Source organism: Acanthochromis polyacanthus, chromosome 18 (genome assembly GCF_021347895.1).
Source record: "Acanthochromis polyacanthus isolate Apoly-LR-REF ecotype Palm Island chromosome 18, KAUST_Apoly_ChrSc, whole genome shotgun sequence".
Lineage (NCBI taxonomy): Eukaryota > Metazoa > Chordata > Actinopteri > Pomacentridae > Acanthochromis > Acanthochromis polyacanthus.
In genome coordinates, this window is record NC_067130.1 from 11981245 (window position 1) to 11995353 (window position 14109).

The 14109-nt window shown below is 40.2% G+C and overlaps 1 protein-coding gene across 1 annotated transcript in view; it reads right to left on the reverse strand.

The window, feature by feature from the left end:
• LOC110962305 (potassium/sodium hyperpolarization-activated cyclic nucleotide-gated channel 1) overlaps window positions 1-14109 on the reverse strand; it is a 79735-nt gene that overhangs the window by 20325 nt on the left and 45301 nt on the right. The window contains exons 4-5 of the mRNA XM_022210231.2: window positions 12357-12575; window positions 4714-4860 (exon numbers count right to left, since the gene is read on the reverse strand). Coding sequence (XP_022065923.1) covers window positions 4714-4860; window positions 12357-12575 — 366 coding nt within the window. The remainder of the gene's footprint in view (window positions 1-4713; window positions 4861-12356; window positions 12576-14109) is intronic.

Genomic DNA, 14109 nt, shown 5'->3' on the forward strand with positions numbered 1-14109 from the left:
TTGATGAAATGGATGAGATGATGACATAAATAATTCACTTATTTTCTGCCTAAAATGTGAAAAATCAGTTAGGTGATCTCGACAGCGCCATGCATTTTTCATCTGTGCTGCTGTCATCTGCAAACATAAATGAATTGGATGCATATTGCTGCTTTATCCCTAATACTTCTAAAGCACTTTCCATCTCTCCTGAGAAGAAACTTTTTGGCAGACGAGTCAGATCCTGATGAGTTTGCCCTCTGGTGCCGGCTGCAGGCCATCTCTCTGGTCTCATCCTGTCCCCTCAGACCCAGCAGGAGATTAGGAGCTTGTTGTCTGTTTACCCACACATCTCTGTTGCCGTGCAGATGGAAAACCGGAGCGCTTGGCATCTGCAGCGGTGTGTTGTTGACCCCACATGAGGGATAACTCTCCTCCAGTGACAACAGGACATTAACAGGAAGATAACCAATCTCTGCTACGCTTGCTAGCTATACGAGGGCAACACAAAGAGACGTTAGCTCAACCTCGGATGCTGGTGTCAGCTAATGCCACGGGGCTTTGACCTCAATCATGCACCAGAACTAATGAATTAGATAGTAAGCAGTTTTCATGCCCAGCCAGGACTCCTCTTGGGGAAACAATCTTTGGCTATGCCTATTTAAAGATTTGTCATATGGCAGAGAATAAGAGGCAGGGAGACAGAGGCGAAGGAAGGACAGACTGAACAGCAAAACAGTCTGGCTGTTTGACTGCATTAACTGAACATGCTTTAAATGTATCGATTGATTATGTATTCATTATAAGAGCTCTTGTTATTTATTTTACTACGCCCTGAAAGTCAACTTAGAGAAACTTGACTAAGACAGGCAATCCATCACAATGTGCATTTTGTCTTTATTTTAGTCAAAGTCACTTTGTCGTTGGGTGGGATGCATTAGCCACATGCTGTGGGTTTGAAAGGCACATTCACATAAAAACACCGTCAAAATTACACCATCTATCAAACCCTTAAACTTCTAATGCAGAAATAATCATTAGATTTCCCTTGCACTACTCATCTATAATGTGCAGGTCTGTTAGAAAAACTAGCACATAATCTAAGGATAAAACCATATTTTAATCAAAATCACTAACCAGACTCTGTAAAAAAAAAAGAAAATTCTATGCTTCTTTGCACAATCATGAAGCCATAAATTACTATATTGTGATCAAAGATTTGTGAACAGATAGGAGATAAGTACAGGCACAAATTAGTAATCCAAATCATGAAATATCTAGAGTATGTGAAGCCACCATTTGTTGCCAGCGCTCATTATGTCTGTTCACTGATTCCAATTGTTGGTTTTCTAAATTAAATAATCAAAGAAATTCATTTTTTCCCCCTTACTTTATTATGATTGTTTGTATTATAACTATGCCATAGCACACAAAATACATGTTTTATATGTGGAAAAAAATGAGCTGACAGTGAATGAAAAAGTAACAGGATAAAAAAAAAGTGCCCCAAAACTGCATGGGCTCAGAGATCAATCTGGGATCTGAGATTTCAGACTGTAAATGGTTTAATATGAGAAACAACCAGATTTCCCTGTTGTTGCATTCATGATTGCAGAGCAGAGCGATTTCTGCAGGTAAGAATCAACAGTTAAATGTTAGTATTCTTGAATGGAACGTGGCAGGTTCGTTTTTTTTACACTAGTTTCTGATCACAGCTGCATAACAACAACAAACTGTTCAATGTGATGGATTACCTGTCTTTAACAGGGGTTTGGAAAGGATGAGCAGATACAGAATTTGCCTCAAACATTTTTTTTTAACTTTCACATCAGAGAAGATAATCATTTTAAAATTCCACTGTTGTAATCAGGATGCTTACTTGCACACTTTAAGCATCATTAGCCTCCACCCACTCAATCCCACACCAAACCCAAGGCTGATTCACCTGCTGAAGCGGGACTGTGCTCTAAATCAAAGGTAGTCTGAATTTTAGCCTTCCTCTTTGACATGCTGATGCAAGACTTATGATAAATGACATGCCACAATCAGTAATAAGTGTACTTTAACTGATTCTTGATTCCTGGCTTGTCTGAGTGCCGCAGAGTGGAGCTGATTCTGATCTCAAATTGACCCGTAAGTCCACACTCCCCTGACCGGCCTGGATCCCAACGAGCCAACACTCAGCAGCAATCAGACCGACTCGGGTATCAGCCCACCTGAAATGTGTCTGCTGATGTTAGTCTGCTTTACAGCTGCTTTAATTGATTTCCGACCACTAAAAGACCGGGGGAAAGCCCTACACGCTCTCACTGTATCTCTCAAAGCAAAACTTATGGCCATTTTACTGAAGCCAAGTAGGCCAAGTCTTGCAAAGCAACGCTGGATAAATTATAGTCACTGTCTGACAACAGAGCAGGTGCCATTAGTCGTGGGAGCAGTATCTGATCGATCCAGCAAGAATTTATTGCTGTTTGTAAAGTTGCTTTTAGTCTAATATGACTCAAATTGAGTTTGGCAGCAGCACACTCATTCAGGAAGGTGGCATTTAAAAGCTGGCATTAGTCCTCTTGTTTTTTTTTTACAAGTGCTGGTCGAAAGGAAAAGAGAAGAGGTGAGGGGGAAATTTAAACGCTAAAACCTGGTAGTAACAAAAGCAGATTTTATGAGGAAGGGACAAACATATTGCATTTCACATTATTTTTATAGCAAGTAAATGTTAATGTTGCAGTTTAAAAGCAACCACAGCTAACCTTGTAAAGTCTTTTTAACTGCACCTCTAAGCAATATTTCCTCTAAGCTACTACATTTTTGAACCACACATGCTCCTGTTATAGTAATTATGGGCCTTAAATCAACCCCAAACTGACCCACTTCTGTGGCTGTTGATCAGATAAAGACCCTATTTTTAGAAACAGGGAGTAAACAGGCATCGCACCTGACATGATGGGAAACCAACTAATCCCCATAGAGCTAGCATCACCAAAAGTAGCAGTCAGTTAAAATTAGAATTATAAAGATTGTGACCAAGGCCTAGATACAAATATAGATATTTTTCTAGAGATATCATCCACCTGTGCAGACCGCCATCACTTTGCTAAACATCTCTGCAATGCTCTAACCATCACTGTATCAGCGCTGCATCATTTCTACAGATGCTATCAACCAACTGATTCTGGCCACAGAGGTGTTTCCACATCAGTAAAGTGGTGCAGCAGTGCCTGGTTAAGCTGTAAAGTTGTAATAGCTAGCCACTATATATTTCTTATTGTTGTTTTTATTGTTTGTTGAATGCATAAGGCAGCAATGTGCACATTGAAGTGTGACTCTACATTTTACATGCCCACATGAATATACACAAACAGGGGTTCCAAAAATGTGCACTTCAGAAGGCATTTGGAAAAAAATCTTAGTCTGAATGACCTAAAACGCTGCTAGATGAGAGGCATCCAACAGCCTGGAGAGGATGAAAGAAAAATGCTTGTTTTGCCAAATATTCATATTCGTATGGACAAGGCCCAAAACAACTAAAAACTGAAACCAGCAGACATTGAGAAAAAGTAGGAAAACTATAAGATTGCAAATCTGAAGCACAGCATGTAAAACAGTAATGTAATCTAGCATTGTCCATAAGGCAGCTATTATAGATGATCTATTTTCATTCAGAAGTCGGCTTTAAAGTTTTCGTTTTTTTTTTTTTTTTAAATGACAATAAAATAAGGTGGAATAAATCTGAAGTGGTTCTTGCTTGAAAGGAAGGTTCTGGTTTAACCTTTTTTTCTTACATTCTTTGGGAGAATATTACAATAAACTAAAACTGACACATCTTAAACTGAAATGTAGACTTGCCTTATTGTCCTTTTTTGCTCGGGTTTGTTTTCACCTGCCGTTCTCAAGGGAGCAGCTTTTGTTGTGCGACACTGTCTCGATGCAGATTTTAACTTTGCTGCACCACACGGTGAACTAAGCCTGTAGGATTTTCTGTGTAGTAAGTCGTACCTTTTTTAAATCCCTGTTACCTCGCTTGTGAGTGTCTGGGACCGTGCAGCAGCTCTGCAAGGTGACTTAATGGGGCTGCATGAGAGATGGTCGTGACTCTTACGCTTGCTTTGCTTTTTATTGCTCTCCTGTCTGACATCCCTGTGCATAATTACCCATGTAATGTGCTGATACGAGGAGGTCAGCCAGGAACTTAAGAACCGGTTCCTTACTCTACAATAGGCTTTAAGATTCCTGCTCATTACGTTTGGTTAAATATAAAGTTCACGCAGGTGATCCTGTGTAACTATGTATAAAACAGCAATTGTTCAAGAGCTCTTGAACTCACAGTGGATAAACGCAGTGAGTGTAATGTTTCTGTACAGATCCTGACTGAAGCTCAGGCTGGGTTCACCCAGGATGCTGAGGAGAATCCGTTTTGCTGTTTTGCTGTTTTGCTGTTTGACCTTGTAAAATGAGATGACAGGTGCTGATATTTCATTTTCTGCTCCTGCGCATTCAAAGTTACCAAATGAAGATTCTCAGCTCATCTTTAGAAAGAAAAAGCTCATTCATGTTCCAAACTGTGTGACACCTACCTGTCAGAAGTTCTTTTTTTCAGTGTGTATTTTTTACCAGTTCCAAAAATAGCATAAAAGCCTTCAAATGGAAACTCTGAAGATTCATGAAAATGAAGGAGCTTCTGAGAGAGCTGATGCTTAAATTCACTTCAGGGTCTTAAGAGAGAAGTTGTCTCACCTCTTTGAGCGGGTCATTGAGTTCACTCAGGATGTTGTCCTCATCAAAGATTTTGCCCTGGTAGCGATGTTCGTAGTAGTCGTGGATTTTCTGCCGCATGTCTGCTGGAAGCTTGTGGAAGGACATGTATTGCTCCACTTGCTTATACTGGAAGAGGCAAAAAAAGAAGACGGATCAGTTCAAATAGAGTTGCAACAAGATGTGGTGTGTTAATATGGAAAAATTGAAAATTTGAAAGCAATCTCAGCAAAGCTGCACCCGAGTGTGGCCGTCACAGAGTGCATATTTGTGTCTCTGTATTGAGGACAAGTCGTGCTCTCACGTAGTCACAGTGCCATGTCCTGGTTCTGAGTGTGGGGAGGGAGAGGCAGAACGAGAGAGGCAGGTGGTGAAGGAAAGTAGGAACAAGTACAGGCCCGGGGCTATGTCAGACCAAGGTAGCAGTTCTGATTATCTCACCCATGCAGGAAGCCCAGTCTAATAGGCAACCAAGCTACGACCTAACCTGAACCAGCAAACTGTACCTGATGTCATGGAGAGATATGTGAGCTGCATAGACGATAGGCTGGATGGCATGGGTTTTATACAATATTTTGTTGGATTGATTTCATTTTGAGGATGTCAGTAGTGTCAGTATTGATTTTTTGTGTCTGCCAAGAATCCAAAAAGATTCTCTCACTCTTCTTTCCCATCTTTGATTTTTCTGTTCAACCCACTGAACTCCAAGCACTTTCTGGGTGTTTTTTGCTCGAGGTACAGAAAACTCACGTCTTCTGTGCAGTGTGACTCAGCTATAGCTCCATAAATCACAAAAGTTGAACATCTTTAATTATTTCTTGCACAAAAATTGATAGCAACCCATAACAAACATATACCACATTTATCCATGCGCTCCTATTTGTTACCAGAACTAGAAACATATGTCCAGGTATTTTAATGCTTAAATTTTGAATGTGTTTCCATTCTCATCTCCTATCTGCTCTGTGTAAACGCAGCCTGCAGTTCATCCCAGTCCAGCTGAAAAGGTCCTGGATTTTTGAGACGTGACTGTTGGTTGCAGCTGAAACAGTCATAGCTTCATGGTTTCACAGGAGAGTGCAGAATATTTAGTTTTTTACTGAGTCTGGTTAGTGTCAGTGTGTTTGTGGGCTTTTAAAAATTTGTGATTTATTACAATTTTATACTTCGATTTGTTTATTTTTCCTAAAACAGTGGCATATTACAGATGAGTTGTTCTAACATCATTTGGAAAGTTCTTTCTGCAAATTTTGGGGTTCAGAGGGTGAAGTTAAACTGTATGTAGCAGACACTGAAACTGCTTCAATATAAATTCCCTTGAAATGCATCAACAGATTTAACAATTAGACATTTTTCACGTCACTTTGAGAACATTAATTATCACAATATAAAAAGAATTGGTACAATTAGCAATTAGCGATCAATGATTTGTCTTACAAAAACAACATCTGCATAATTTTGTATTTATATATCTTAAATTATGGAATATTTTGTGTTTGTCTTTGTAGTGTGCTATTTTAATTTGTGACGCAAGACAACATTGCTGATTTATCAGTTTGTAAATTTAAACATTAGAGAACTCTACTTCCCTTGCAACAATCGCAATTTAACTATTTAGTCAAATAATCCAAATAATTACTCTTGCTCATTAATATGGAGAGAGAAGAAACTTTTATTTTTGTTAATGCCTTTTCTTTGTTGTACGGATTTGCTTCTTATTTTGCATTTTATGCAATACTGCGAGTGACAAAGATGTGAGAGGTGTCCTGTTTCTGGTAATCAACTGAAACCTAGCTGCAGTTTAAATTCTGGCCACATTAACCTGAAGGTAAGAACTGACCCAAAGGAGAAGGAAAGCGATAAGGACAGAAGATGCTGTGGCTCATCTATTTAGATCAGTCTCTGTTTCCTCACAGATTTTCCACAGACAGGGGAGTGAATTCAATTTTTCCATTCAGCCCTGACACCTGAACATAATCAGTGTTGCTCACATGAGCTTTGGTAACCATAGAAGAGCAGGAGGTGAAGCCAGCAGCAGCTGTGAGGCTGGTAGCTCAGTCCAACCGCTATGACCGGAGCAACACAAAGCAGAATTTGTCAGTGAGGGAGAAAACACTTGAGTCACAATGCCTCCCTCATTGATTCTTCTCCCGGCTGCAGAAAGGTGATAAGGCAGCAGGGTTTTGTTTTGCTGGAAATTGATTTATTTTGCGTTCACATGGTAGAAGTTGAACAGTCTGCAGTGGTTGGACCAGGCCGTTTTGACTCAGCTGGTCAAGGAGGGCACAGAGTTGGGCAGGGGTGGAACGCTTGAGTTTGATGTATGTGCATCAGCTTTACACCACATCAAATCTTCATAATGACCTAATTCTGTTCCCACATACACCTTAATTTGTAGTTTTTTTGGTTAATTATCCAGTTACTTTCTAATGGAGCCATTAACATCAATGCAGAGTACGTTCCTCAGTATCCCACCTCATCCATTTGTCTCTTTGTCCCTCTCTTTCTCTCTCTAGAAATAGTCTGAGCCTAGTCAGACCTACACTCACTATGGGATGTGCCACTTGGCACAAAATTAACCCACTTCCTTTCTTGCTGATGGCACTCCTGGGGCATTCCTGTTGATATAATTCAGTCTGTGTGCCCTTTGTTATCATCAGAATTGAAGAACCCATTGGAATATGTGTTTTGATGTGTTTTAAGATGTAATAAATTCTATGTTTTTCAAAAATAGAGCAGAAATAAGTTTGACACTCAACTTTTCTCAATGCATTAAAAACTATAAGTATCATTTCTGTGTTTTACAAAGCCACTGTTTTTTTAGTGGATGGTTTTCAAAAATATAAGTGGCATGTAATCAACATCCCATTTTATAAATAATTTTGAATAAAAATGAGCAAATGTAGAAAAAAAACAGCAGCAACAACAATAATAACAAAAGCTATGTGAGAGTAGCATCGATCTTCTCACCTTATTTTGAAAAAACAAGTTTAAATATGCCAGCTTTTTTATTTTACACAACCCAAAAAATGTCTTTATAGGATTGTTTTTGACACTGAAAGCTACGCATTCAAAGTATTCCTTGAAAAGTAAGTATGTTCTTTTGGTGTACAGCTGCATTTGATAACAGCTGGTTTTGACACTTTTCACTATTTTTATATCAGTATGGTATTGCAAGACAGACATGGAGTTACAGTAGATATACAGTAGCTATAGGCACTAAACCAGTGATCATCAACTGGCGGCCCGCGGGCCGGATCCGGACCGCCGAACCGTCCAATCCGGCCCACGACTGGATTCCAAAATTGTGAGGATCAAAGAGAAAATATCATGTGGTCCACACTATTAAAGCAGTCAGTCCAGTCATTATTAAAGGATCTGTTTTCCACATCAACTTTTCGTTTCGTGGCCTTAGAGAGTGCCATTTTACCCGTGTTAAGAGGCCTTTTCCTGTCACTTCTGCGGTGTTTCTTTTTCAAGTGCTCTGTGAATAAAGTTGACTTGAGATGAGGCAAAATATCTCTATCACTCCTAGTGGTTGACTGTGGTACAGGTGATAGGAGCACTGACTCATAAAGGCTAAAAATGCCTTCAGTTTCGTAATGAAATGGAAAAAATATAAAAAATAAACATCAAATAATAATGTTATGCCAAAATTCGATTTTTATTTAATTTTTGTTTGAGGGTCCGGCCCCCAAAGTGACTGTCCGGTAAAATTCTGGCCCTCTGGCAAATATAGTTGGTGACCCCTGCTCTAAACCTTGGATATGATATGTGACATATGTGGGAGAGCTTGGCCCCGTTTTAAAGTCTTGAGCTGCTGACTGACACACAGCTGTACTCGGTCTTCCAGTGATTCGGCAGCAGGACATCACAGCAGCATGTCCTCATATCATGCATACTTTACACTCTCATTTCCTTCCCTCCACTCCCGCTTTTTCTCTGATTCCTCTCTTCGCTATAGCTTTCGCTTAGCGTGTTTTTCTTCCACCCTTTTTAAATGATGGCCTCTCTGTCTTTAATCACATGTCACTTATTCTAAACATAAGCCAGCATGAAAAAGTCATCACAAGTCAATTAAGATGAGCATTTCTCTAATTTCAGTGGGACTTCCTCCATCTTCCTCATCATGTCCTTGTCATAAACCTCCTCTGCCCTTAGATAACTTGCATCCTCACACCAACATCCATCGCTGCGTCCATGCTTCCAGCCCCCCAGCTGTGGCAGTGATAGATGTAATGACTGGAGGCTCAGCACCCTGAAGCCATCCCTGCTGCTCCTCAGCCTGCTCCACTGATATGCACAGCCATGCAGCAAATCAGCCCTGGCTCAACTTGGCTACACACTGGGGCTCTGTTACCATGAACATGGCATTCGCAGCCTCAGAGCTGTCAGTTCGGTGCCTGGAGGGATGTTGAAAGGATAAAATGGGATGTAGATTAAGCATATTTGCCATGAAGCAGATGTACATCACATACTGAGCAAGAGACATGTCACTAATTCAAACAGTATGGGCTCACTTGTTTGCTGTAGGCGACGTGCTGTCACTAGTTTTTGTTGGATTGTAGCTGTGACATGGATCTAGCTATTTTATGATCAATCATGAAATTATCTTTTGAATTACAATACATTTGCACTTAGGAAGGATTTACGTATCACTGATAATGGTGTTATTCTTTTTTTTTTCCAACATTAACCTCCTCTATCCCACTACATCGCCATTTTATTTATATTCGTGAGTGCGTTTAATGTCAGCCACAACATTAACACCTCTGGGGGCAACCTGTGGGGATAATGGCCTCCATGGATCGGACTTGTTCCAGCACCTCCTGTTAATAATCAGATTGAAATCCGGATGATTTCTAAGCCGGGTCAACACCTTGGGCTCTTCCTGAAGCAGCTTTTGCTGTGTGGCAGGATGTACTTTCCAGAAAGAGGAAGCTACTGGCACTGAGGAGTCCTGTTGCCATACAGGGGTGAGCGTACTCCAAACTAACATCCACACTGATGTGAGAACCCAGGGTTTCCCAGCAGAACATTGCACTGCGAGAGGATGTTCATTCCACCTGTCGGCAGTTTTAATGTTGTGGCTGATCGGTGTGCGTTTCACCTGCATTAATGAGAACACCTGCTGATGATTAGTGCGAGGATGAAATTTAGTCTGTCAGAGGATAAAGCCAGTTATTATCGTTTCAGGCATCCCACTGAGAATAACCTCTTTAGCAAAGGCGCGATTTCGATTGTGGTGTTGACAAGATTAGTCTTCTTTTTACGTCTGCATTTTACTATGTCAAAGATTTAGCATGGTTTCAGTTTTGAATTGTGGGTGTCTAATAGTGAAGCTTTAGCAATAGCCCTTTTAGAAAGCATAAGAATTATGTTTTTTTTCCAGCTGGAAGAGTTTTTGACGACAGCACCAAAATGATAGGAATTTAAAATTTTATAACCAGTTTTGTTCTCTGAGATTTTGTTTACTCAAGCAAAATAGGCAGTTCTGTTTATCAAAAGATTTGAAATAACAGGAAAAGGCCTATATTTGTCAAATAAGGTATTCATGGACTCCTTGTCTTTACTGTACACAGACCAATGCGTAGTCACCCCCTTAAAATGCTATTCTGAGCCATTAAAACCCTTGTTAGAGACTGCAAACATAATGACAAGTCTTAAGTGCCACATCGAAAAAAGTTTTGTGACATTGTGCCAAAAGCACACAGACGTGGTTTCTCTAAATTGCATTGACCATGAGAGCAACTGCCAAGGTCAGACCATCGCGCTTGAAAACAGCTAAATGCTTTTATGAGCAAGGTGCAAATTAATGATGTGGTATTTTAGCATATCCTGTTATGGTCGCAGCCAAGGTGACTGCGCCGATGCTCTGATAAGAATTATGGCATCAAGCTCCCACCGGACAAATAATCAGTACATTATGTGTCGGAGCAGTAATGCTTTTGTGCCTGTGCACATCTGTGCAGATAAATATAAGAGAGCTGCAACTGTTTTAAGCTTCTTTTTTTTTTTGCTGTAGAGCTGAAACATTTATACAAATAACTGATTAGTTGGTTGACAAAATAATAATAGTTCCAATCATCTCCTAAGCAGACATGCTCAACATTCACTGTGTTCAGTGATAGAAATGTGAGGATTTGCTGTTTTTATTTGTAAGATGTGACCTTTGACAGAACATTTTGGGGTTTCAGATTGGGAATGTCAGTGCTTTCTGACATTTTACAGGCAAATTATATAAAGAAAATAATCAGCAAATTAATTGATACTGAAAACAGTTAATTGTATTCAATATATGCTGTTTATTTTCTTGATTCTTGATCAAAAGTGTTTACCAGTCATTAGATTACTTGCTTGTTTGACCAACAATTCTAAAGCAAATATATTCAGTCAGTGAGAATATTGGGGAAAAAAATGCCAAAGACTTCAAAAGGCAGGTAAATGATTAACTGCATGTCAAAAAAAATTGCAGATTATTTTCTTGAAGCAGCTAATTGTTGCTGCACCAATTTATTTTGCTTTTAGGTAAGGAAGCAACAATTGCTCTAAGTTTTGTTTTGTTTTTAAAAAAAAGGAATTACAGAATGCTTGGCATGATTGCCTGCAGTATTGTGACAATTAACCACTTCTTAAAACTGTTGCAGCCTAAATGTCAAAAAGCTGAATAGCTGTTTCAGCTGTAGCACACAGTGTGTACATGCAAATAAGACTTTGACAAGATCAACAGCTGTTAATCTTTGTGAGTCATATGACTCATTGCACTTAATTTATATAAAAAGAAAATATTTTTAAAATAATTTATTCCATAAACTCTTTACATAAAAAAATCTAGATACTTTGTTGGTAAATCAGATCGCCTGAGATGACGTAATCAGCTCTTGATTTTAATCATAGCCATGTTCTGAAGTGGATCAAGACATACCATAGAGGGCTTTAATCCACTGCACGACAATGTTGCATATACATAGAATTCTGCAGCATAAGCACAGGCAAAGTTTGGGAGTTAAAGTCGGCTTCTTGCGTGCAAACACAAAGCGCATCAGTCAGTGGCCGTCTGTTCTGGGAATTGCCCAGGCCCCTCAGCGGGATCACAGATGGTGGCTCGGTTGAAATGCTGGATAATCACCCCCACCCGGAAAAAAAATGATGTAATAGGGACTGAAATGAAAGGAAATAATAAAACGTGTTTGCTGGCAGTATACAGACAATGAGGTGGCTGGTCATGTCAGAGACCTCCTCACCCTTTTGACCCCATATGATGTGCTTGTGGAGGGCTGGAGGGAGAAAATCCTCTTTCCTCGTCATTGCTCCGGATATTGTGCTCCGTGAGAGCTCAACCCATTGGTCCATAGAGCCACCGAGAGAAGACTTAATTTATTTAAGTCTAGCTCCAGTGAGCTGGATTTTAGGCAGTCAGAAGGAGCAAACCCCTCAGATTAATACTTTAAGACCATCCCAGTGGTAATTAGCATTACTTACCTTGAAACAACAAAACAGTAATGATTAGTACATCATACCGTGCAGTTTCTTTTTTCAAAGCTTCTGAGCATCATAAATTATGTAAAATCAATCTTCTTTTCAATCTCATACACTTACTAAGTGTGCCAACGCGTGATTCTTACCTTTTCTTGGTACTGCCTGCGTGAGGAGTCCAGTGATTGGATTAGAGCTGTAGCGTGGCCCACAAACATAGCGTAGCACGTGGCGCCTACAATCATACTCAGCATGGTGATCCACAGGTCAGACATGCTGACGGGCGCCCGGGCTCCATACCCGATGCACAGCATGTGGCTCATGGCTTTGAAGAGGGCATAAGAGTACTGCTTACCCCAGGAAACGTTCTGCAGGGATGAAAGAGAGAGGGAGAGGGAGACAGAGAGGGGTTGGGGGGAGTTACTGCAAGGCAAGGCAGGCAGGAAAGGCTCTCCAGCAGGCAGAATGGAAAGACAGGCTTTCCTTTGATGGATCACTGAACCTCAACCAAACAGTCTGCCAACATGCACTTGGTGCCTTAGAGCTAATGCCCTCACTGAGTGACTGAGCTTTCTACCGCTTTACCTTTCCCCTCTGCTCTTCCTCTGCCTCCATCTACCTGGTCTTATTCATTTTTCTGTTCACCAAAGGGTAGAAAGCAGTTTTCAAAAAAAAAAAAAAAAACTCTCTTGGGAGCAGCTCTTTAAGCAGTGATTTCCCTGCCTGAGAGTCATTTCTTTAATCGCTCCCAGTATGAGTTCTCCTCAAAAAGTAAGGTTGTCTTGTGTGCCGGTAACTACCCTAGAATGTCTTGAATTGGGTTCAAGAGGCTCGTTTTGTACATTAGTGTGTCCAACTGGGTTTATGAGAAGCTCTTTCATTGTTGTTTCATCATTATTCAAACTCAGTTGTTTGAAAAGAAGCACATCATAGAAACCAACAGAGAAACAAGTAACCGAGCAGAGGTGAACTCAAAATCACCTGATATGACTCCTCATGTTTGTCTTCAGTTTTTCCACAATATGCACCGAAGACATGTATAGATTATGACAAGACTGGCCGCTGCACACGGATACACTAGAGGCCTTTCTGACCATCTGTAATGGTCAAGTCAGTTTAGTGAAGTCTTTCGACAAATCCATCCACACTAGAGCTCGACGGATACGAATAGTAAAAAATGATGATATATTGACCAGCATTCTTTACGTACGTGTTCAAATTATATTGAAAAAGCAGCGTATTGCACAAATTAATCAGTAAGTTAGACGCGGCTTGACTCCGCACCACCATCTACTCTGCTACATGTGCTGCAGACAGTAGAGTAATGTAAGCACTCGAGTGGGAGCACAAACCATGTGATGACACTGTGTCTAAATTACCCCAAGCATCTTTTCTGCATTATCTATATGCTGATAGATATACAGTATCTCTGTCACAAAAGTGGCTGATCCAGTTTATCAACTCTGATCAATATTACATCGGGTCAGTTTAAAACCTCAGAAAAACATAACACCTTAGGAAAGAACACGCTTTTTTGCTTCTTTTGGACAGCCTTAGTGTGAAATTTTAAGGGCTCAGCTTCATGCAGACAAATGCTTGTCATATCTCTGGAACCATCGGACTTCCTGCAGTAATCGTGTAGGACTTCCTTTGGTGTAAACCTTTCTCGATTTGAACCTCTGGATCCAACTGTTGTTTTATTCATTGCACACCAGCTTCCATTGTTTTGTATGTGTATGAATAAGTGTAACACCAGGAATGCCTTCACCATTATTCAAAGGATTGTTACTTTATGCCCCTCTCCACGGTGTCAGCCTGAAATCTCATTAAGAGTCACTTCCCACGTAGACTCTCTTGTAGAAGCCCTTAAAATTTGGTAATCCACCCACATTATCAGACAGA